The sequence below is a fragment of the Lampris incognitus genome, chromosome 7 (genome assembly GCF_029633865.1).
Source record: "Lampris incognitus isolate fLamInc1 chromosome 7, fLamInc1.hap2, whole genome shotgun sequence".
NCBI lineage: Eukaryota > Metazoa > Chordata > Actinopteri > Lampriformes > Lampridae > Lampris > Lampris incognitus.
The window spans coordinates 63,200,309-63,222,394 of NC_079217.1; the positions used below are offsets into that span (position 1 = coordinate 63,200,309).

At 46.6% G+C, this 22,086-nt stretch overlaps 1 protein-coding gene across 2 annotated transcripts in view; it reads left to right on the plus strand.

Moving 5' to 3' along the window:
• The first annotated feature begins 10,103 nt into the window (after window positions 1–10,103).
• The window catches only part of clip3 (CAP-GLY domain containing linker protein 3), a 37,338-nt gene continuing 25,355 nt past the window's right edge, over window positions 10,104–22,086 (plus strand). For both annotated transcript variants that reach the window (XM_056283969.1, XM_056283970.1), the window contains exons 1-2: window positions 10,104–10,170; window positions 19,749–20,165. In XM_056283969.1, the coding sequence (XP_056139944.1) occupies window positions 19,772–20,165 (394 nt within the window). In that variant the 5' untranslated portion in view covers window positions 10,104–10,170; window positions 19,749–19,771. The remainder of the gene's footprint in view (window positions 10,171–19,748; window positions 20,166–22,086) is intronic.

Genomic DNA, 22,086 nt, shown 5'->3' on the forward strand with positions numbered 1-22,086 from the left:
GCGCTCATAGAGCGTCATGTAGACAACAATCAACAACAACAACACACCTGTCTACAGTCTACAACAACTACACCTGCGAGTGATCAGCTCATCACCACAACAACAACACACCTGTCTAGTCTACAACCACCACACCTGCGAGTGATCAGCTGATCACCACAACATCAACACACCTGTCTACAGTCTACAACCACCACACCTGCGAGTGATCAGCTCATCACAACAACAACAACACACCTGTCTAGTCTACAACCACCACACCTGCGAGTGATCAGCTCATCACCACAACATCAACGCACCTGTCTACAGTCTACAACCACCACACCTGCGAGTGATCAGCTCATCACCACAACAACAACACACCTGTCTACAATCTACAACCACTACACCTGCAAGTGATCAGCTCATCGCCACAACAACAACACACCGGTCTACAATCTACAACCACCACACCTGCAAGTGATCAGCTCATCGCCACAACAACAACACACCTGTCTACAGTCTACAACCACCACACCTGCGAGTGATCAGCTCAACACCACAACAACACACCTGTCTACAATCTACAACCACCACACCTGCGAGTGATCAGCTCATCACCACAACAACAACACACCTGTCTACAGTCTACAACCACCACACCTGCAAGTGATCAGCTCATCACCACAACAACAACACACCTGTCTACAGTCGACAACCACCACACCTGCGAGTGATCAGCTTATCACCACAACATCAACACACCTGTCTACAGTCTACAACCACCACACCTGCGAGTGATCAGCTCATCGCCACAACAACACACCTGTCTACAGTCTACAACCACCACACCTGCGAGTGATCAGCTTATCACCACAACAACACACCTGTCTACAGTCTACAACCACCACACCTGCGAGTGATCAGCTCATCACCAAAACAACAACACACCTGTCTAGTCTACAACCACCACACCTGCGAGTGATCAGCTCATCACCACAACAACACACCTGTCTAGTCTACAACCACCACACCTGCGAGTGATCAGCTCATCACCACAACAACACACCTGTCTAGTCTACAACCACCGCACCTGCGAGTGATCAGCTCATCACCACCACAACAACACACCTGTCTAGTCTACAACCACCACACCTGCGAGTGATCAGCTCATCACCACAACAACACACCTGTCTAGTCTACAACCACCACACCTGCGAGTGATCAGCTGATCACCAAAACAACAACACACCTGTCTACAGTCGACAACCACCACACCTGCGAGTGATCAGCTCATCACCACAACAACAACACACCTGTCTACAGTCTACAACCACCACACCTGCGAGTGATCAGCTCATCACCACAACAACAACACACCTGTCTACAGTCTACAACCACCACACCTGCGAGTGATCAGCTTATCATCACAACAACAACACATCTGTATACAGTCTACAACCACCACACCTGCGAGTGATCAGCTCATCACCACAACAACAACACACCTGTCTACAGTCTGCAACCACCACACCTGCGAGTGATCAGCTTATCACCACAACATCAACACACCTGTCTACAGTCTACAACCATCACACCTGCGAGTGATCAGCTCATCACCAAAACAACAACAACACCCCTGTCTAGGGTCTACAACCACCACACCTGCGAGTGATCAGCTCATCACCACAACAACAACACACTTGTCTACTCTACAACCACCACACCTGCGAGTGATCAGCTTATCACCACAACAACACACACCTGTCTACAGTCTACAACCACCACACCTGCGAGTGATCAGCTCATCACCACAACAACAACACACCTGTCTACAGTCGACAACCACCACACCTGCGAGTGATCAGCTCATCACCACAACAACACACCTGTCTACAGTCTACAACCACCACACCTGCGAGTGATCAGCTCATCACCACAACAACAACACACCTGTCTACAGTCTACAACCACCACACCTGCGAGTGATCAGCTCATCACCACAACAACAACACACCTGTCTACAGTCTACATTACAACCGCCACACCTGCGAGTGATCAGCTCATCACCACAACAACAACACACCTGTCTACAGTCTACAACCACCACATCTGCGAGTGATCAGCTCATCACCACAACAACACACCTGTCTACAATCTACAACCACCACACCTGCGAGTGATCAGCTTATCACCACAACAACAACACACATGTCTACAGTCTACAACCACCACACCTGCAAGTGATCAGCTCATCACCACAACAACAACACACCTGTCTACAGTCTGCAACCACCACACCTGCGAGTGATCAGTTTATCGCCACAACATCAACACACCTGTCTACAGTCTACAACCATCACACCTGCGAGTGATCAGCTCATCACCACAACAACAACACCCCTGTCTACAGTCTACAACCACCACACCTGCGAGTGATCAGCTCATCACCACAACAACAACACACTTGTCTACTCTACAACCACCACACCTGCGAGCGATCAGCTTATCACCACAACAACACACACCTGTCTACAGTCTACAACCACCACACCTGCGAGTGATCAGCTCATCACCACAACAACAACACACCTGTCTACAGTCGACAACCACCACACCTGCGAGTGATCAGCTCATCACCACAACAACACACCTGTCTACAGTCTACAACCACCACACCTGCGAGTGATCAGCTCATCACCACAACAACAACACACCTGTCTACAGTCTACAACCACCACACCTGCGAGTGATCAGCTCATCACCACAACAACAACACACCTGTCTACAGTCTACAACCACCACACCTGCGAGTGATCAGCTCATCACCACAACATCAACACACCTGTCTACAGTCTACAACCACCACACCTGCGAGTGATCAGCTCATCACCACAACAACAGCACACCTGTCTACAATCTACAACCACCACACCTGCGAGTGATCAGCTCATCACCACAACAACACACCTGTCTACAATCTACAACCACCACACCTGCGAGTGATCAGCTCATCACCACAACAACAACACACCTGTCTACAGTCTACAACCACCACACCTGCAAGTGATCAGCTCATCACCACAACAACAACACACCTGTCTACAGTCTACAACCACCACAACTGCGAGTGATCAGCTTATCATCACCACAACAACAGCACACCTGTCTACAGTCTACAACCAACACACCTGCGAGTGATCAGCTCATCACCAATCTACAAGACTCCAGCCAACCCATTGTGTCATGGCCAGAACGTGCCTAAGCGTCAGTCGGTAACGTTGTCTAGCCTACCTAGTTCACTCATGCCTTCTGGTCACATTGTCCACCCAAGTTTTCCTTCGTGTTTCCCTCGTGTCTTCTGGAGCCCTGGCCCTGTTTAATCCTGTTTTCCCTGCCTCCTCAAGAACCCCTCGAGCTCTGCCCTCTCCCACGGACCCGAACCTCTCACTTGGCGGCTTTTTTTTTGGATTTGGGCCTCTAAAGGACTCAGTTTCTGTCTCACAGATTGCGGACCTCCACGCTTGGACTTCTCTTGGGTCACAGACCACGACACCTTTGCCTGCACGCACATTTCATAGATTGGACATGCCATTTACACACCACACGTAGAGTCAATACTTACACAAAGCCTAGACACACAACCCGCTGGTCATCACACATAGCCTAGACACACAACCCGCTGGTCATCACACACAGCCTAGACACACAACCCGCTGGTCATCACACATAGTTTAGACACACAACCCGCTGGTCATCACACATAGTTTAGACACACAACCCGCTGGTCATCACACATAGTTTAGACATGCATCCCACAAACGAACAACGCACAATACACTTTTTATTCTTGTGTGTAATTTTGTTAATGTATCCTCCCTCCCGGCGGCTAAAAGATTCCTTCTCCTCTGAACTGCCTCCTCTGGTTCAGCTCCGACCGCTGCCATGACACAAACATTAACAAAACTAAACTGAAACTCCTGTTTCAGCTGTCACCATAAGGACTCTGGCCTTCACAGTCTCTGAGAGAGAGAGAGAGAGAGAGAGAGAGAGAGAGAGAGAGAGAGAGAGAGAGAGAGAGAGAGAGAGAGAGAGAGAGAGAGAGAGAGAGAGAGAGAGAGAGAGAGAGACAGACAGACAGACAGACAGACAGACAGACAGACAGACAGAGAGAGAGAGACACACACGCACAGTCAGAGACTTTTCAACAATACTTTAATAAAAAACACAATAAAATTACAACACAAAGATCAACATGGTTAGTAACATCAGATTCACAGAATCTAAATCATCTCAGGACACTCCCCAAGATCAGCTCATCATCCACAACACAGCAAAGCACATTTTTATAACACCACACACTGCAAAAACTTCCCAGATCATCCACTGATTTAAAGTAGCAAAAATCTACTTTCAAATGAGCCCTTAACATTTTTATGAACACAAAAACAGCAGCATCATCCCCAGCGTCCTCCAGTCTGTTTCTTCTGCTCAGGTACACGGCCATCTTTGCACTCCCCAGAACTAAATTAAGAAGCTGGCCTTTGGCCTTGTTTTTCTGAGAGTACCTGTAGCCCAGAATGAACATGGGTTTGGAAAAGACCTCCCCAAACAATCTGAAAACATTTTCCAGTAGTGTAAACAGTCAACAACATTCCATGAAACAATGAAAGACGGTTTCACGATAAGAGCAAAATGGGCAATCATGGCTAACATCACAATTAATAACAGAGACAAAAACAGCCACGATACCATGTAAGACCCTCCACTGCAGCTCTGCAGCTCTTTTGACCAATGGTGGTTTGTACAGCGCTCTCCACTCAGGACCAACACCGTCCCTCAGACCTAGGTGAGCCCTCCATGGGGTGTCAGGTTTACCATTCAATTTGTCCCTGTGCAGAACTTTACCATACATTTTGTACACTGACCTTCCATTTTGACCCCGAAAAGAAAACACAGAGGGATTCTCACTTTTTAAAAGAGGTCCTGTACAGTCCTTAAAATCTGTGGAAATGTTCATTGAAGGGAAAACATCCTTCTCATCGGGTCTAACAGAACCATTGTAATGCTGGACCAACAGCTTCTCTCCATTTGGTAAGCAGCAGAGTGATGACGCGAGTTGATCTCAGCTCTAAGCGGGAGGCAAGAGGATCTGGATTGTCCAAGTCTGGGCCTGCAAGCTGAACCACATGTCCCAGAGTCACCACGTTCAACACACAGAACCGCCTCAGCAGAGTTGGCCCCACTTGACAGACTGCACTGAAACGGAAGCCATGTATGATTGGTTCCTGGAGCAGCCAAAACAAAGAGCTGTGTTGTCTTAGTCTCTCTTTGTTTAACACCTTGAGCAGCCCACAGTAGAAGTCAGGTAGGTCCTTGATGTTAAGCTGTTTCAAGTCCATCAAAACCAGAGATCTGTCCAGTCCCAGGCCACCTAGCTGGCTCAGAATGGTGCAAGCCAGCGACCTCCACACTAACTCAACAGGACCGTACAGAAACCTTTGCAGGAACTGGAAACGGAAGGTAGCCCCCCTGCTGCTCAGGTAGATCAGGCCCTGCCCTCCTTCAACCCTCGGCAGGTACAGCATACACTGAGGCACCCAGTGCAGTTTGTCCCAGAAGAAGTCGACAAGAAGAGCCTGGATCTTGGACAGCAGGCCTGGTGGGGGATCAACAACTGACAGGCGATGCCATAACATTGATGATATCAGGTTGTTGACGATCAGGACTCGACCTCTGTAGGACATCTCGGTTATGATCCACTTCCACTTTACCAACCAACCTTTGACCTTTTCAAGAACATTTTCCCAGTTTTTAACAACAACGGACTGATCACCCATAAACACCCCTAGATATTTCAGCCCCCCCCCACCTTCCAATTCAACCCCCTAGGCAAATTGAGCTTTTTCTCCAGTACACCCCCAACACTGACAGCCTCGTTTTTGATCCAGTTAACCCTGGCCGAAGATATTAAGCCAAACTGGACGATGTCCCTCTCCAACATGTCAATATCCTGCTGACTGTTTACCAGAATTACTAGATCATCCGCATAGGCAGACAGTTTTAAGGGTGCAGTGCAACCTGGGATAGTTATACCCCGAAGGTCAGATTTGAGTTTGTGTAACGATGGCTCAAATGCTAGGGAGTATAACATGCCCAAGAGGGTGCAGCCTTGTTTAATCCCCCTTTGCATTTGAAAAGGAGCACTCAAACCACCATTAATTTTCAGTGCACTCTGAATGTCACAATACAGAACCTTAAATTTGCTAATAAAGCCAGGACCAAAACCAAAGGCCCTCAATGGAGTCGACTCCAAGAGGATAAATTCTGAGTCTCATCACCAGCCACTCAGACTAGCATCATCTAGTCAGAAAGGCATGAACTGAGGAAGCCTCTTGGATGAGGGGCGAAACGTCTTCACGGAAAAATACCAAGTCCAGTTGCACTTGATTCAACTCCTTTGGATAACCATGACCTGGATGAATGAGAACATTCACAAACACCTTTGAGAGGAGCTTATAATCAGTGCAAAGCAGTGACACAGGCCTCCAGTTTGTAATGGACTGTGGGTCACCTTTCTTGGGCAGCAAGGTGAGAACCGCCCGCCTGCAGCTCAATGGCAGATGCCCTCTGGCGAGACTGTCATTTAGCACCGCCAGCAGATCCCCCCCCCAATCACTGACCAGAAAGACTTGTAAAAGTCAACAGGTAGACCATCAATACCAGGAGCTTTCCCACTCTGCATACTCTGCAGAGCAGCATAGAGTTCACCAGAGGAAAGAGCTGCTTCCAACTCTACATTGCTCTGCCAGTCCACCTGATGGAGATCGGTATAAAAACTCTGAGCCACTGCCTGCTCCTCTCTCTGCTCATAGCTTAACAGGTTAATGTAGAAGCTGACAGCACACTTGTGAATCGTAGTATGATCAGTCAGCACCTGCCCAGTGTCAGATCTTAGGCTGTGAACGAACCACTTCTGCCCATTCTTACGCTCCAGGCAAAAGAAAAAGTGTGATGGGACATCCGTCTGGGCTACATGTTGAAAGCGGGACCTGACCAAAGCGCCCTGAGCTGAAACACCCAGCAGGTTGGTCAAACGAGACTTTTTCACTGCAAGTGCCTCAGTATGGTGTTGGTCCCCTGTGGCCTCAGCCAAGCCCTGGAGTTCCTCTACTTCAGACTCCAGAGCTTTAACTGAAGTCATTAAGGTTCGTGTGACATTCTGAGTGTACTGTTGACACAGTTGTCTTATTTGGACTTTTCCAGTATCCCACCACTGTTGTACAGACACAAAATCCGATATTGTACTTTGGTGGTTTCTCCAAAAACAGACAAAAGTGTTCTTGAAGTTTCTATCCTCCAGTAAGGCTGTGTTAAAATGCCAATAGGCACTATTGGATTTCACACATCTTATAAAGACAGAAACCATTACTAGTGAGTGGTCAGAAAAACCGACAGGGCTGATGATGCAACTTTTGAACACATTAAACTGAAGTTTCAAGCAATGGAAACGATCAAGCCTGGCCATAGACATCAAGTTGTCCATAACATGTGTCCAGGTGTATTGTCTCTGTTATGAAACCCTCTCCACACATCACACAGTTCATGAGCCTCAATAAGACGAACCAGACGACTGTGAGAGGCAGCATGAGGCTCTGCATGGTTTCTGTCCAACCTGCTGTCCTCAGTACAGCTGAAATCTCCACAAATTAAATAGTCCTCACTGGTACAATTCTCAACAAGCTCATCCAAAACATCCAGGAAGACTAACCTCTCCACTCCCACAACTGGAGCGTAAACATTAATAAACACCAGTTTTACCTGTTCATACACTGCTGTTAATTTTAACAGGTGGCCTTTAATAACTTCCTCAGACTCGACAGACTGAGGAATAAAATTCCTGGAAAAAAATAATACCAACTCCACCACTGTTACTGGTTTTGTGACTTAAAAAGGTCTCACCAGTCCATTCTGTCCACCAGTCAGCCTCGTTATCAGAGGTACTGTGTGCCTCTTGTACAAAAAGCACATCTAACTTTTTAAGAGCACACAGCTTGAAAAGAGAGGCCCTTTTCCCACCAGTCCTTGCCTCATTTAAGTTTAAGCTCCCTATTCTTATGTCCTCCATAATACAGAAAGGAAGTTGCAAAACAGATATAAGTGGACAGAAAAACAGTAAATTGAAAAACTTATTCATCATTCCTTAACTGCTTTCTGACCTTTTGAACTATTTTTTTCAAACAAAGAGTTTCCTGTTCAGTGAAAGCTTTCTCCCCCAGACCACCAGGACTTCTCAGAAAAGTCTTCACTGAATCAAGGAAGAGTTGCAAGTCAGGAAACACTTTGTCAACTTTTACATTTCTGGCCCCCTTAGTGTCCTGCAAGAACTTCTTAATACTCACTACAGAGTATCCAGTCTGTTGTTGAGTCCCCGTCTGCGAGGCAGCCAGAGACTCCACATCACTGGCTTCATCGACTTCACTCTCATCCGACTGCAGACTCCTACTCTGACGAGAAACCTTTGTCGCTTTACTAGAAGGCGGAGACACCTCATCAGTTTTCCTCTTTTTATCCTTGACCTTAGAAGGGCCTTCCTTTACCAACATCCCACATTACTCCTCCAGAGAACATTCTGCTTCATTAGCTTCAGTCTGTGTGTCCATTACATCACAGGTAGCAGTATCCGTGGGACGCTTTCCAACAACCTCCACAACAGTATTGTCCTGTGTAGGGCCCGGATCAGCAGCATCTGAACCCACAGCCCCTGAACTCGCTGAACCCGCATCGTCAGCAACTGAGCCAGCAGCCCCTGCTTTAGCAGAACCCGGATCAGCAACATCCGAACCAGCAGTCTCTGGGTTAGCCGAACCAGGAACAGCAGCACCTGAACCCACAGCCCCTGAACTCGCCGAACCCGCATCGTCAGCAACTGAGCCAGCAGCCCCTGCTTTAGCAGAACCCTGATCAGCAACATCCGAACCATCAGTTTCTGGGTTGGCCGAACCAGGAACAGCAGCACCTGAACCAGCAGCCAGAAACTCAGCTTCACTCTGGTTTCCTCCCTGCTGCCTTTCTCCCTGCTTTGAGCTCGGCGCCGCAGTCCCAGCTTGCTCGGGGCCCTGTGCCGCCGTCTCACCCTCATCTGGCTCAGCAGTTGGTTTCTCTGGACAGGAACGGATGAGATGACCCTCCATTCAGCAGCCAAGACATTTCATTGTCTCTGATGATACAGACACAGCGTAGTCAAAACCATCAACTCTGAACTTCAACATCAGATTCAACTCCGCTTTGTTCCTCAGAACCATAAAGACCTGCTGCCTTCTGAAGGTAACGACATGCTTTAAAAGTGGAGACTCGCAGCTCAGATTGATCAGTTTTATAGGGGACATTATATTCCGTGTCTCGCCAGTTCTCTCCGCAGCACGTGGTTGCTAATGAACGGAGGGACTTTGGACAAAATGACCTTCTTTGGCCGGATTGACCAGCGGCACCACCTGAACGAAGGTGTCCTGGAGAGAGAGACAGACAGAGAGAGAGACAGACAGACAGACAGACAGACAGACAGAGAGAGAGACAGAGAGAGACAGAGAGACAGACAGACAGACAGAGAGTGAGAGAGAGAGACAGACAGACAGACAGACAGACAGACAGACAGACAGACAGACAGACAGACAGACAGACAGAGAGAGACCCAGAGAAAGAGAGAGACAGACAGACAGACAGACACAGACAGAGAGAGAGAGATAGACAGAGAGAGAGAGAGAGAGACAGAGACAGACAGACAGACAGACAGACAGACAGACAGACAGACAGACAGACAGACAGACAGACACAGACACAGAGAGAGAGAGAGACAGAGAGAGAGAGAGAGACAGACAGACAGACAGACAGACCCAGAGAGAGAGAGAGAGAGACAGACAGACAGACAGACAGACAGACAGACAGACAGACAGACAGACAGACAGAGAGACTCAGAGAGAGAGAGAGAGAGAGAGAGCGAGCGAGAGAAAGCAAGAGAGAGAGAGAGAGAGCGAGCGAGAGAGAGCGAGGGGGTGGGGTGGGGGGAGGGAGACGCATCCTTACGTACAGAGCATCGCTTCCTCTCAGCATCGTCGTTCCGTCGTAGCTGCACCGCGCTCCCTTCACCACAACGAGAGACGTGTTTACCGTCGACCGGAGGCTTGTTTTCAGGTAAAACCGCTCTCTCCTCATTCTCTCTCTCCGTTATTCCCACTGTGCCTTATTCCCACTGTTCCCACCGCTGCCGTGTTTCATTCAGATGGTCGCTTCGGTGCCTGCGTTTTGCCTCCTGGGTAAGATGGAGATGCTGAGGAGAGAGAGAGAGGCGTCATTCGCAGGAAAAACCCAGGCTCTTTCTTCTTCTCCTTCTTCTAGATCGATCTTTCTAATCTGTCGACCGTCACCCGGGTATTTAGCGCTCCGCTCTGTCACTCGGACGGGTTCTATCTGGACGCCGTCGCCGTCGGTCTCCGCCAGCATCTCCATCATTGTTTTGTCAGCGGGGCGTTTCTCTCCGCGCCCGCTACGCACGTCCATCCAGCAGCAGCAGGCCGAGCAGCACGCCGAGCAGCACGCCGAGCAGCAGGCCGTGCGCTGCGACGCACCACACAGGCACCGCACACACGTCTTCATTCTGACGTCGCGCCTTTATTTATCTCTATTTTGTGACAAAATACCGATTGTCGCCGTCGTGAACTGTTTCCGTGTTTATAAAATGGAGGACCCCCATGAAGGAGGACCCCCCCTTCTCCCCCGCCCCCCTCGTCTGTTCCAACACGGGAAACGCGTTCATCCCCTTCCAAACTGGAATACGGCTAATCCTGACATGTGGGACGACAACAACGATTACACAAATTATAATGGGCATTAATGGGCAGTTTGTTAGCTTGCAAGACTGCCCCTACGTCCTGGCCATGTAGTCTGTGAAAGAGGAGGAGTTGCATCACCTTTGTCCATCTAGAGTCTCTTGGTTTGTTTTCGGGGGGGGGTTTGGCGCTAGCGTGTTCGCGTCGCTCGTCTGCACTCAAAAACTCTCCACGTTCACTAACACCAGCGGTGCCCAGCCCTGCTCCCGGAGAGCTACCCGCCCCCCCTCGCCGGTTTTCACCCCAACCAGGTCATTAGTAGACTCAGCTGTGCTGAATCAGGGTTGGAGTGGAACACGGCAGGACGGTAGCTCTCCAGGAGCAGGGTTGGGCACCACTGACTTACACAAGGTAGTAATGTGCATGGGAGCATCGATGCCGTGCAGTTTATGCAGACAGCCCTTCAACCGCCAGCCCATGCGTCATGCAGAAATAACCCAGTAACATACTAGTAAACCAGATGGTAGTGAACTATGACGCGTAGTATTTACTGAGTAATGGATGAGTAAAATAGGATCTTTTCTACATCTCCGGTTTACTTCCTTGTCGTTATAATGTGATGCTAATAATCCGCATCCAACGCTGTAGGGACAAAGTCACACATCACGTTGTACCAAACACGTGTTATGAATCCTTGAGACTGACCTCCACCAAAAAAGAAACGACCCCAGAGGTCGTTTGTACAAGCAGCTTATTATGACCTACAGTGGCGTTTTAAAGATAAGCGACCTCTAGCGGCCGTGCTGCCAATAGCAACCTAGGCGACCTATGTGGTCGTATGGGCTGGAGGACTTGTTGGAATCCTTTGTGTCACAGGGATCAATAGTAACTACCTGAATAAAACTAAAATTACCTGAATTAAACCTGAATATAGGGTGAATATTGAATGTCCTGCCGGGTAACATAATCACAGTAAAGACAGCACCACATTCAATAGTCACCTCATATTAAAGATCCTGTTCTACTCACATATGACTCAGTAACTCAGCCTAGTTCACTCCCATCTGGTCTGCTAGATGGTGCTGGGTTATTTCTGCATAATGAGCAGCCTGTCATGTGAAGGGTTACTGAACATTACGCCGGAGATGGAAACGTGTTTCATTCTTCTTCTCTACCATGTGCTCTGCTATGATACGCCCAACCTTACACCTGCAACTAGTTCCTCTATTATTAACCAACACATAGTCACTGGCAGATCATGTAAATAGAATAGAATAGAATAGAATAGAATGGAATAGAGCCGTTTTTGTAGTGACGTATTGACAGAACCATCAACAGCGTATGTGAACTGAAGGAGTCGTGTCTTTAGAAGGAACAGAAGGTCTGATTACAGAGGTTGCATCCACTGGTGACGAAGTTGTCTGTTGGATGGGCCTGTTTGTGTGTGCAGGTCTGTGTGTGTGGACAAACACTCTGCACTCACGCATGAGCCTGGACCGTGTTCATGAACGTGTGCATGCATGCATGTTCTTCACGTGTGTTCCAAACGCGTGTTCCTCATGCGTGTTCCTCGTGCATGTTCTCCATGCGTGTTCCTCATGCGTGTTCCTCATGCATGTTCTCCATGCATGTTCCTGATGCATATTACTCATGTGTGTTCTTGATGCATGGTCCTCATGCGTGTTCCTCATGCGTGTTCCTCATGCATGTTCTTCATATATGTTCTTCATACGCATTCCTCATGCATGTTCTCCATGCGTGTTCCTCATGCGTGTTCCTCAAGCATGTTCTCCATGCGTGTTCCTCATGCATGTTCCTCAAGCATGTTCTCCATGCATGTTCCTCATGCGTGTTCCTCATGCATGTTCTTCATATATGTTCTCCATGCGTGTTCCTCATACATGTTCTCCATGCGTGTTCCTCATGTGTGTTCCTCATGCATGTTCTTCATATATGTTCTCCATGCGTGTTCCTCATGTGTGTTCCTCATGCATGTTCTTCATATATGTTCTCCATGCGTGTTCCTCATGTGTGTTCCTCATGCATGTTCTTCATATATGTTCTCCATGCGTGTTCCTCATGCATGTTCTCTATGCGTGTTCCTGATGCATATTACTCATGTGTGTTCTTGATGCATGGTCCTCATGCATGTTCTCCATGCGTGTTCCTCATGCATGTTCTCCATGCGTGTTCCTCATGCGTGTTCCTCGTCTGTGTTCCTCATGCGTGTTCCTCAAACGTGTTTGTCATGTGTGTTCCTCACGTGTGTTCCTCATGTGTGTTCCTGATGCGTGTTCGTCATGTGTGTTCGTCACGTGTGTTGCTCATACGTGTTGCTCATGCGTGTAAAACCTGCCCCCCCCCCCGTGTGTGTGGGCATCTGGGGTCCCTACTGTTACATTGCTTTTCGTTGGATGTGTTCTCCTTACTGCACGTTGCGTTTATTTGAATATTTGCTTTATGTGTTCAGTGGCGTGTTTGTGTGACCCCTCTGGGGTCAAATAAAGCCTGCTTGACTTGACTTGACTTGCTACTGACTCGTATGGTGGCCTTGCATAAGCTCCCTCTTTGATCCCAGCTGAGACTAGAGGACATTATGGAAACACACGGAGACGGACAAGCAAACACGGACCAGAGAAAGAAGGCTTCACACAACAGACAGCAATAATAAAATGGAGTCTGGGTGCCAGAAACCTTACCCGAGACTAAAATCTGACACCGGAAGTCACGAGTAACACGTGATAAATAAAAGCAGAGTAATTTGATTTGCACGTGGGCAGATGGAAGCCTGGGTCTCTTTAACGGGGGACCGAAACCGGTTCTGTCTCAGTTAGTTTGTCAATCCGCTCCGTTCAGTAGAACTACAGGGTCGGCAGCCAGCCTCAGCACCGCCGTCGCCATTGAAACAAAGACGTCAGCGCCTCCCTGATAATAACAATACTAATTATAATATTAATAATAATGAATGTAAACTACTAATAAGACACGTTAGCCACTAGCTAGCGGGTCTGACCCTTTAGCCAAGCGGTTAGTGATGTCGCCTTGTGGTGCAGTACACCTCGTATCGAATCCCGCACCGGGCGAAAAAATGACCGGTTACATGAATTTTGTTTATTTATATAGAACTTTAAAAAAATGTATAAAGTGCCTTGCAAAACCCAAACAAGTAAGCATCTCTAAAACAAGAAGAGAACAGGCAGCAGAACATGGCGGACATAACAAGAATTAAAAGACGAACAAGACATAAATAATAGAGGAACAGACGATAAAAGACAAAAAAAACCAGGCATGTCTATGTAAGGAAAGACAGACATGTACATCTGGGGGGCATCCGGGTGGCGTGGCGGTCTGTTCCGTTGCCTACCATCACGGGGATCGCCGGTTCGAATCCCAGTGTTACATCCGGCTTGGTCGGGCGTCCCCACAGACATAATCTGCCGTGTCTGCGGGTGGGAAGCCGGATGTGGGTATGTGTCCTGGTCGCTGCACTAGCGCCTCCTCTGGTCGGTCGGGGTACCTGTTGGTGGGTGGGGATAGTGTGATCCTCCCACGCGCTACATCCCCCTGGTGAAACTCCTCACTGTCAGGTGAAAAGAAGCGGCTGGTGACTCCACATGTATCGGAGGAGACATGTGGTAGTCTGCAGCCCTCCCCGGATCACCAGAGGGGGTGGAGCAGAGACCTGGACGGCCCGGAAGAGTGGGGTAATTGGCCGAATACAATTGGGGAGAAAAAAGAAGGGGGGAAAAAAGGTGCATCTGGCATCCTCCACTAAGATAGCGAGCGAGCTAGCTAGCTAGCTAGCTCGATAGATAGATAGAGATGGAGGGAATGGGAGCTGAAAGGATAACAGCATTCCAGCCATTTGCTAATGCAGTGTAACGATTTAATGCTGTTAGCTTTGTGGACAGCTGATGACTGACAGCAGAGTCTGGTATTAGCATTTTTAGCCTCTTCTGTTGTACGTTTAGTCGATAACCCCCCTCCCTCTCCTTCTCTCTCGCTCCCTCCTGTCTGTCTCTATCTCTGTTTCTGTCTTTCTTCTGGGTCCTTCTAAGCTACCAAATGTCTACCCATTAATGCTTCACTTCTTTTCTTCCTCAATCTGTCTTTTTCTTCTCTCTTTTCATCTCTGTCTGTGTTTTTACTGGTAGTTGATCCTGTTTTCTGAGCAACAGAGGAGGGATCTCTCTCCCAAGACAGACAGCATGCAGTGGATGTTTTGTTTACACAATTTACACAATACAACATTGAAAGATGATAACAGAATAATGAAATTATAAAGTATATGAAGTCTATGATGGGGAGGATGCCAAGTAGTGTCCAGTTGCCACTGGGACAGCCTAGGACCTGAGCCACGTGACCACCATCACCATGTAGACCTGGCAGGACAGACTACACATGCACACAGGGAGACTCACATCACACCATTCACATACACAGGAGAAGAGAAAGGAGAAGACATCATTCAGAGAGAGAGAGAGAGAGAGAGAGAGAGAGAGAGAGAGAGAGAAAAGACATGTGAGAGAATAGAACAGTTTACAATAGTCAATAATCTATACTCTATAATCTCATCAGCAGAACAGTGCTTGGTGAATTCATCTGAGACAGAAATCGACCCGCCATGCAGTACAGCTCGTGAAGAACTAAATTTAAAGGCAACTAATTGTAAGCTAAGGAAAAAAGATGAGTTTTAAGATTGGATATAATGGACTCAACAGCCTCTGATTGTCTGATGGCAGCAGGCAGGTTATTCCACAAGAACGGGCCCGATAGGAAAAGGCCCTGCTGCCACCAGCTGACTTCTTTTTAACTTTGGGTACACACAGGAGCCCTGTATTTTGAGAGGGAAGAGCTCGAGATGGAATGTACGGTTTGAAGAGATCAGTCAGGTAAGATGGGGCGAGCCCATTTAGGAATATAAAAGTCAGCAGAAGCACCTTGAAGTCTGATCTAACATGGATAGGAAGTCAATGAAGGGAGGCATGAATTGGTGTAATGTGGTCAAGTTTTCTGGTTTTAATTAGACTTCTAGCTGCAGCATTCTGAACCATCTGAAGACTTTTAGCACTAGCATGTGGCAGACCTGAGAACACAACATTACAGTAACCAGGTCTGGATGAAACAAATACATGTATTAGAGTCTCTGCCTCAGCCATGGAGAGAAAAGACCGAATTTTAGTGATGTTACATAAGTGAAAGAAAGGCAGTCTTGGTGATTTCTTTAATATTCTTATTAAAGGAAAGGCTGGGATCAAATGTAACACCAAGATTTTTTGGCTGTGACACTTTGTGAAATCACAAGAGTGTTTGGGTGTAACTGTTACTTGATCGGCATCCTAGGTTTATCTGAATTTAAAAGCAGGAAATTGACATCTAATTTTTCTCAGCAGCCAAGCAGGCCTCTAAATTAGTGATTTGAGTATGATTATCAGCCCTTATAGGCACATACAGCTGAGTATCATCAGCATAGCAATGGAAACTTATTCCATGACTGTGTATAATTTGGCCAAGAGGTGAAATATAAAGAGGGAAAAGTAGAAGTCCAAGAACCAAGCCCTGAGGTACCTTATTTAATATCAGAGAATTTCGAAGTAATATTATTATAGCAGACACAATGTGTTCTTCCAGATAAGTAGAACTTCAGCCAAGAGACAGCTAGGCAAAAGACACCAAAATTTACAATTTATTCTGTCTAATAGTATACAGTGATCAATGGTGTCAAATGCTGCACTGAGGTCCAGTAATAGAAGCATGGAGCTGGAGTCAGAGTCCATAGCAAGAAGAAGATCATTTACCACTCTGGTCAGAGCAGTTTCTGTGGAGTGACAGGCCCTGAAAGCTGATTGAAAAGGTTCCTATATATTATTTTCTTCTGTATGGGTCGAAATATGTTGATACACAACTCTCTCTAGTACTTTAGAAAAGAAGGGAATCTCATCAGAGAGGGATCAATAGTTATTAAGAGACCCTGGACTGAGGTCCGGTTTCTTAAGTAGAGGTTTGACCACAGCTGTCTTAAAAATGCAGGGACCAGTTGAAGTAGTAAGTGATAAATTAACAATGTCTAGCATTGTAGGTCCCAGGAAAGGCCAGAGGTCTTTAAAACGTTTCGCTGGTAAAGGGTCAAGTAGGCAAGTAGTTGGTATAGAAGCTGACAAAAGCTTAGTCAACGTATCAAGAGAGATAGTATCAAAAGCTGTAATAACAAGGACTCATTGTATAGATATGAATTTGGTAATACAGGATATGTAGGAGTAGCTGGAGTTGAAGAACAAATTATGTGTATGATGTCATCAAACGTATTGCAGAAGAAGTCTACAAACTCATGGGCCGTGAACGGTGAGCAGCTAATAAACGGCTGCTTTTTAGTAAATTTAGCTACAGTGTCAAAGAGAAATCGAGGATTGTGTTTATTAATATTGATTAAGCAAGAGAGATTCACTGCTTTCGCAGCAGATAAAGCATGGTTGTATTCCAGCAAACACTCATGCCAGTATAGGTAAACAAAATCTTCCAATTTTGATATTCATCACTTACGTTCCCGTCTCCTGCAGGCCCACTTAAGAGCACGTGTCTCATCGTTAAACCAGGGTGTCGGCCTTTTCGGTCACTTAGCTCTGGTAGTGAGAGGTGCAAAAGAATCGAGGAGACTAGAGAGGGCCACATTTAAGTCACTAGTGAGATTTTCAACAGACTCTGTCTCTGCAGTGATAGGAGCCAACACCTCAGGCAGCTGGTGGCCAAATGCAGCTACAGTGGAGAGACCAATGTGGCAAGTGGCAATTATATCTGTGCCGACATTAACTGGACAGGAAAATTATGCTTCAAATTTAATGAGCGAATGATCTGACCCAGCACATATGGTAGGCGAGATAGTCAGTTCAGAAACAGCTATCCTTTAGATAAAGCTAAATCAAGGGGATTACCACTGCAGTGAGTTGACTCTTGAACGAACTGAGCGATCCCAAAAGTATCAACATCTGCCAGAAAGGCTTTACTGAGAGGATCTCCAGCCTTATTCGGATGAATACTGAAATCACCAAGAATTAGAAGCTCATCGGAATGAGTAAATTCTTCAAAAAAATTGTGCGCTAGACCCAGGAGGTCAATAGAGTATCACAGTATTGACTGAGCGGTCTGTTCGGTGCTGACGGACATGGACTTACAATAAGAGCCTGAACATATTTGAATTTAGTTTCAAGTTAAGAAGCTAACTTGAAAATAGACTTAAATATTAAGGCAACAACCCCGTCTTGTTTATTTGCCTGAGCTACATGGACATAAGTATAGTCAGGTGGGAAGCTTCGCCTAAGGGACGGAAAACATTTGGCTTCAGCCATCTTTCGCATAACTCAATCATATCAAAACTATGTTCAAGAATCACATCATTTATTAGTAAGGCTTTGGTAAATGGTGATCTGATATTTATGAAACCAAATTTGAGCATCTTGTTGCAGTGATCAGTAAGGCGGAGTTACCACTAGATGAAATATTATTTGGAATTAGCCACCTTGTATTATTTGTTGGCAAACTTGAAGACCTATGCTTTGGACCATGTGTGGTCGCACTTCTTATAACAGAAGATGTCTGGTTCTGAAGATTACCAGGCGCTTCATTGCACATTTCGCCAAAACCAGTGGTAGGAATGATTATCAGAGTACTGTGATTCACACATTTAGGAGAGGCTTGGGAGCAATGCAGCAGAGAAGGAAGATGGTCTCAATGTTGTAGACCAAGCTGTCACTCTACTATACTATGAGAAATTCCCTGACGAGACACATTAACTAAACGAGCTGACTCCACATCCGCACTAGATTTAAACCCAGCAGGCTCTCTAATCACCTGCGACCTGCTCAATTATAAGTCCCTAGTGTCAAACTGAACATAGACAGCTATCTACTATCTATATTACTAGACGAAAGAGCGGCGCCGTCCCCAGTGGGGTGAATGCAGTCTGCTTTCAGCAGGTAAGGGCGGCCCCAGAAAGAAGGCCGGTTAACCACGAAACCGAATCCCTGCTCATTACAGTAACGAGCCAGCCAGCGGTTCATTAAGGTGGGCGTACTGTACATCTCATCATTACCCTTCATTTGGTTTGGCATATTTGGGCCATATTTGCTATCGTACATGTAGGCCATGTCAGGCCCCACCATTTTGTCAGGGCCAGAAGAAGGCCATCAGTGCCGCATCACTGCATGAAGTGGCCCACATCCGGATGCTGTCTGGGACGAAGCCGAATCCCATGAAGGCGGAAGCCAGAAGCCGATCTTGTCTTTTTGATAAAAAAGTTTTACATAAAATTGTTTTTGGATCCCTACAGTGTCATGAGGATTTTCTCTTGTTTTTTTTGTCAAGAATGCATCGTGCTAGCTTACATAGCTTACATATTCCCTCACCATGTTATTCCCCTGACCTTCTAAGAAGTCGTTCAGTACATTTTGACTTCATTCTAATCTCATTCTTTCAAATGCTTCTAACTGGATTTTACTGTGTTGTGTTGTGTGTTGTTTATATGTAACTTGTTTGTGTTGATGCTGCAATCTTTAGCTGATCTCGCAGAATATTTTGTCTCTGCTGCAAAAACAGACTAGATCGATAGACAGACAGACAGACAGACACATAGATAGATAGACAGACAGACAGACAGACAGATAGATAGATAGATAGATAGATAGATAGATAGATAGATAGATAGATAGATAGATAGATAGATAGAGATAGATAGATAGATAGATAGATAGATAGATAGATAGATAGATAGATAGATAGATAGATAGATAGATAGATAGATAGATAGATAGATAGATAGATAGATAGATAGATAGATAGATAGATAGATAGATAGATAGATAGATAGATAGATAGATAGATAGACGAAGAGATGGGAACTGTACTTTTGTTTCCATGACAACAGTACTAAAGTGTCGTCTTCCCTCACAGGCCCAGTGCACGTGTCCCTCGTCATGACCAAAGAGGAGAACCTGGAGGCTCAGGAGAAGGAGAGACAAGACCGGGAAGAGCAGGAGGAGGGGCGGGTCCAGAGGGATGAAGAGGAGGCGCTGACAGAGGAGGAAGTGGAAGAGGAAGAGGAAGGAGAGGAATATGAGTTAGAGGAAGAGAGAGAGGAGGATGATGATGAGGATAAAGCAGATGTAGAGGAGGAGGAAGAGGAGGACAAGGAAGAAAGGCAGGATGAAGAGGAGGAAGAAGCGGGAGCTCCAGAAGCCGGTCTGGACCAGGATGCTGAGGTGGATCAGGAGCCTGTGTCTGTTTCTGAGTACCAGAGTCCAATCCACGAGCCTCGCCGGAGACCTATGGTGCACCCGTCTGCCCAGGCACCCCTACCCAAAGACTACGGTAACTCAGACCACCTTAAATCAATCAAGCACATGTCATTTAACGTCGAGGCTATCTGGTGATTTCCGCTTATGATGTATCCATGATACTGAATAGCGCCACCCATCAAAACCACACTTTTTAAAGACTATGATAAGTCATGCCATCTTAATTAAATCGAATACTACCTTAAAGTTAACTGAAGATGGCCAAGGGGCTCTAAATCTGTCAAATCAACACTATGTAAAGGCGATGATAAGTTACGCCACCTGAATAAATCTAAAACCACCTTAAAGTTTACTGACGATGGCTCATACGCCCTACCTGTCTGTCAGAATGACAAATTTAAGGTTACACCACCTTAAATAATCATTAAACCACCTCACTATAAGACCCGTGGTCAAGCCTTTGGTCCAACCATCACTCCCATAAAAAGAAACACCAAACGACCTTTGACCTATGACCCTGCTACTTATTCATCTTTTGGGTTGTACCAGTGTGTGTCCTGTGTAGGTGGTGGTGAGGTGAGTGTGGGCTGAGCTTCATTCCAGATGAATGAGAGTCAGCAGGGCTGTTGTGTCAGAAATACACATAAAACCTGGTGGAACCTCAGTTTTACTTATTGATGTAGTACTATGTGTTGTACTTTCTGATGAAGTACTATCCGTTGGTAAAGGTCTTCTACCAGCTTGCTCTGTCATATCTACTGGTTAGACACAACGCCTTCACTTCTTCTTCACACTCAACACTACCTGCCTTCTTCTTCCTCATTTGGCTGCTATGATGAAGATGGACCCTCTCATTTTTCCTGGCAAAGTCCTACCAGACACCAGACTCCCGCACCCCGCACCACATACTGCTACAGTCTGCAGGATGTGGAGATTCGTGGATTAAGTGTTGTTTTAGGTACAATAGCAAAATAAAGTACCATATATATATATATATATATATATATATATATATATATATATATGTAGTTTCCATGTAGACCATAAGGATGCTTGCTTGCCTGCTGGTTGTCCATCGTATCCAATGGTGACCATCTTCTCCTATTTGTGAGTCCTTTGGTGGTTGAACAGTCCGATCCTGGATGCGCAGTTGCGGTTGCAGACCGGGCATGTAAAAGTGGTGCTGGGGGGGGGGGGCAGGGGTAGCTTTGTGAGCATGCCTCTTCGCACGCTTTGCTACACGGTGTTGTGTGCGCTGGTTTTCCTCAAACTTGACTCCCCGTGAGACGTGAGAGCGCCAGATGGTGAAGCAGGAGGCAAGTACCTCCTCCGAAGAAGAGGGGTTGATCCAGCGTCTTTTCAGTGTGGTCTTCATTTGGTCTTTGAACCGCATCTGCTGGCCTAAATATATATTCGTTTCCATGCAGACCTTGAGGATGAAACACACACACACGCACACACAGCACAAGGACAATGGAGCTGGCGAGCTCCGGTGTGTGTCTGATGAATACTAATGAGTCAGTCAGTTTAAGCAGGGAGACCGCAGGCCTGTTGCCAACACAGTCCATAAAGACCTGCACACTATATTGATTTACCTACTGTGAGTTATCCGGAGACCCATGAACCACACTGATTTAACTACATGACGTCACACACAGGTCATAAGCACCGAGGGGGATGAAATGTGCGTCCATCTTTAAAGGATTCAGGGAGGCGAGCGATGAATTAATCGAAGGTTCTTTGCCAGTTCTGCCCTCGTGTGTCTCATTAGTAAAGTAAGTAGATATGATACTGATGACTAGAGGACAACATGTTTGGTAATTATTCTGGTCAGGTCCGGTCAGTCAGATGGAGGACGTGGGAATCAGCAGTGCGGGGGTTTGCAGAGCGGCTCCGATCTGATGAGGCAGGAACATCTAGAATGATTCACCTTTTATACCTCCTCGCCTTGTTCCGTTCCTCTCGTTTTCTCACGTCTTCTCCTTTTCTTTTCC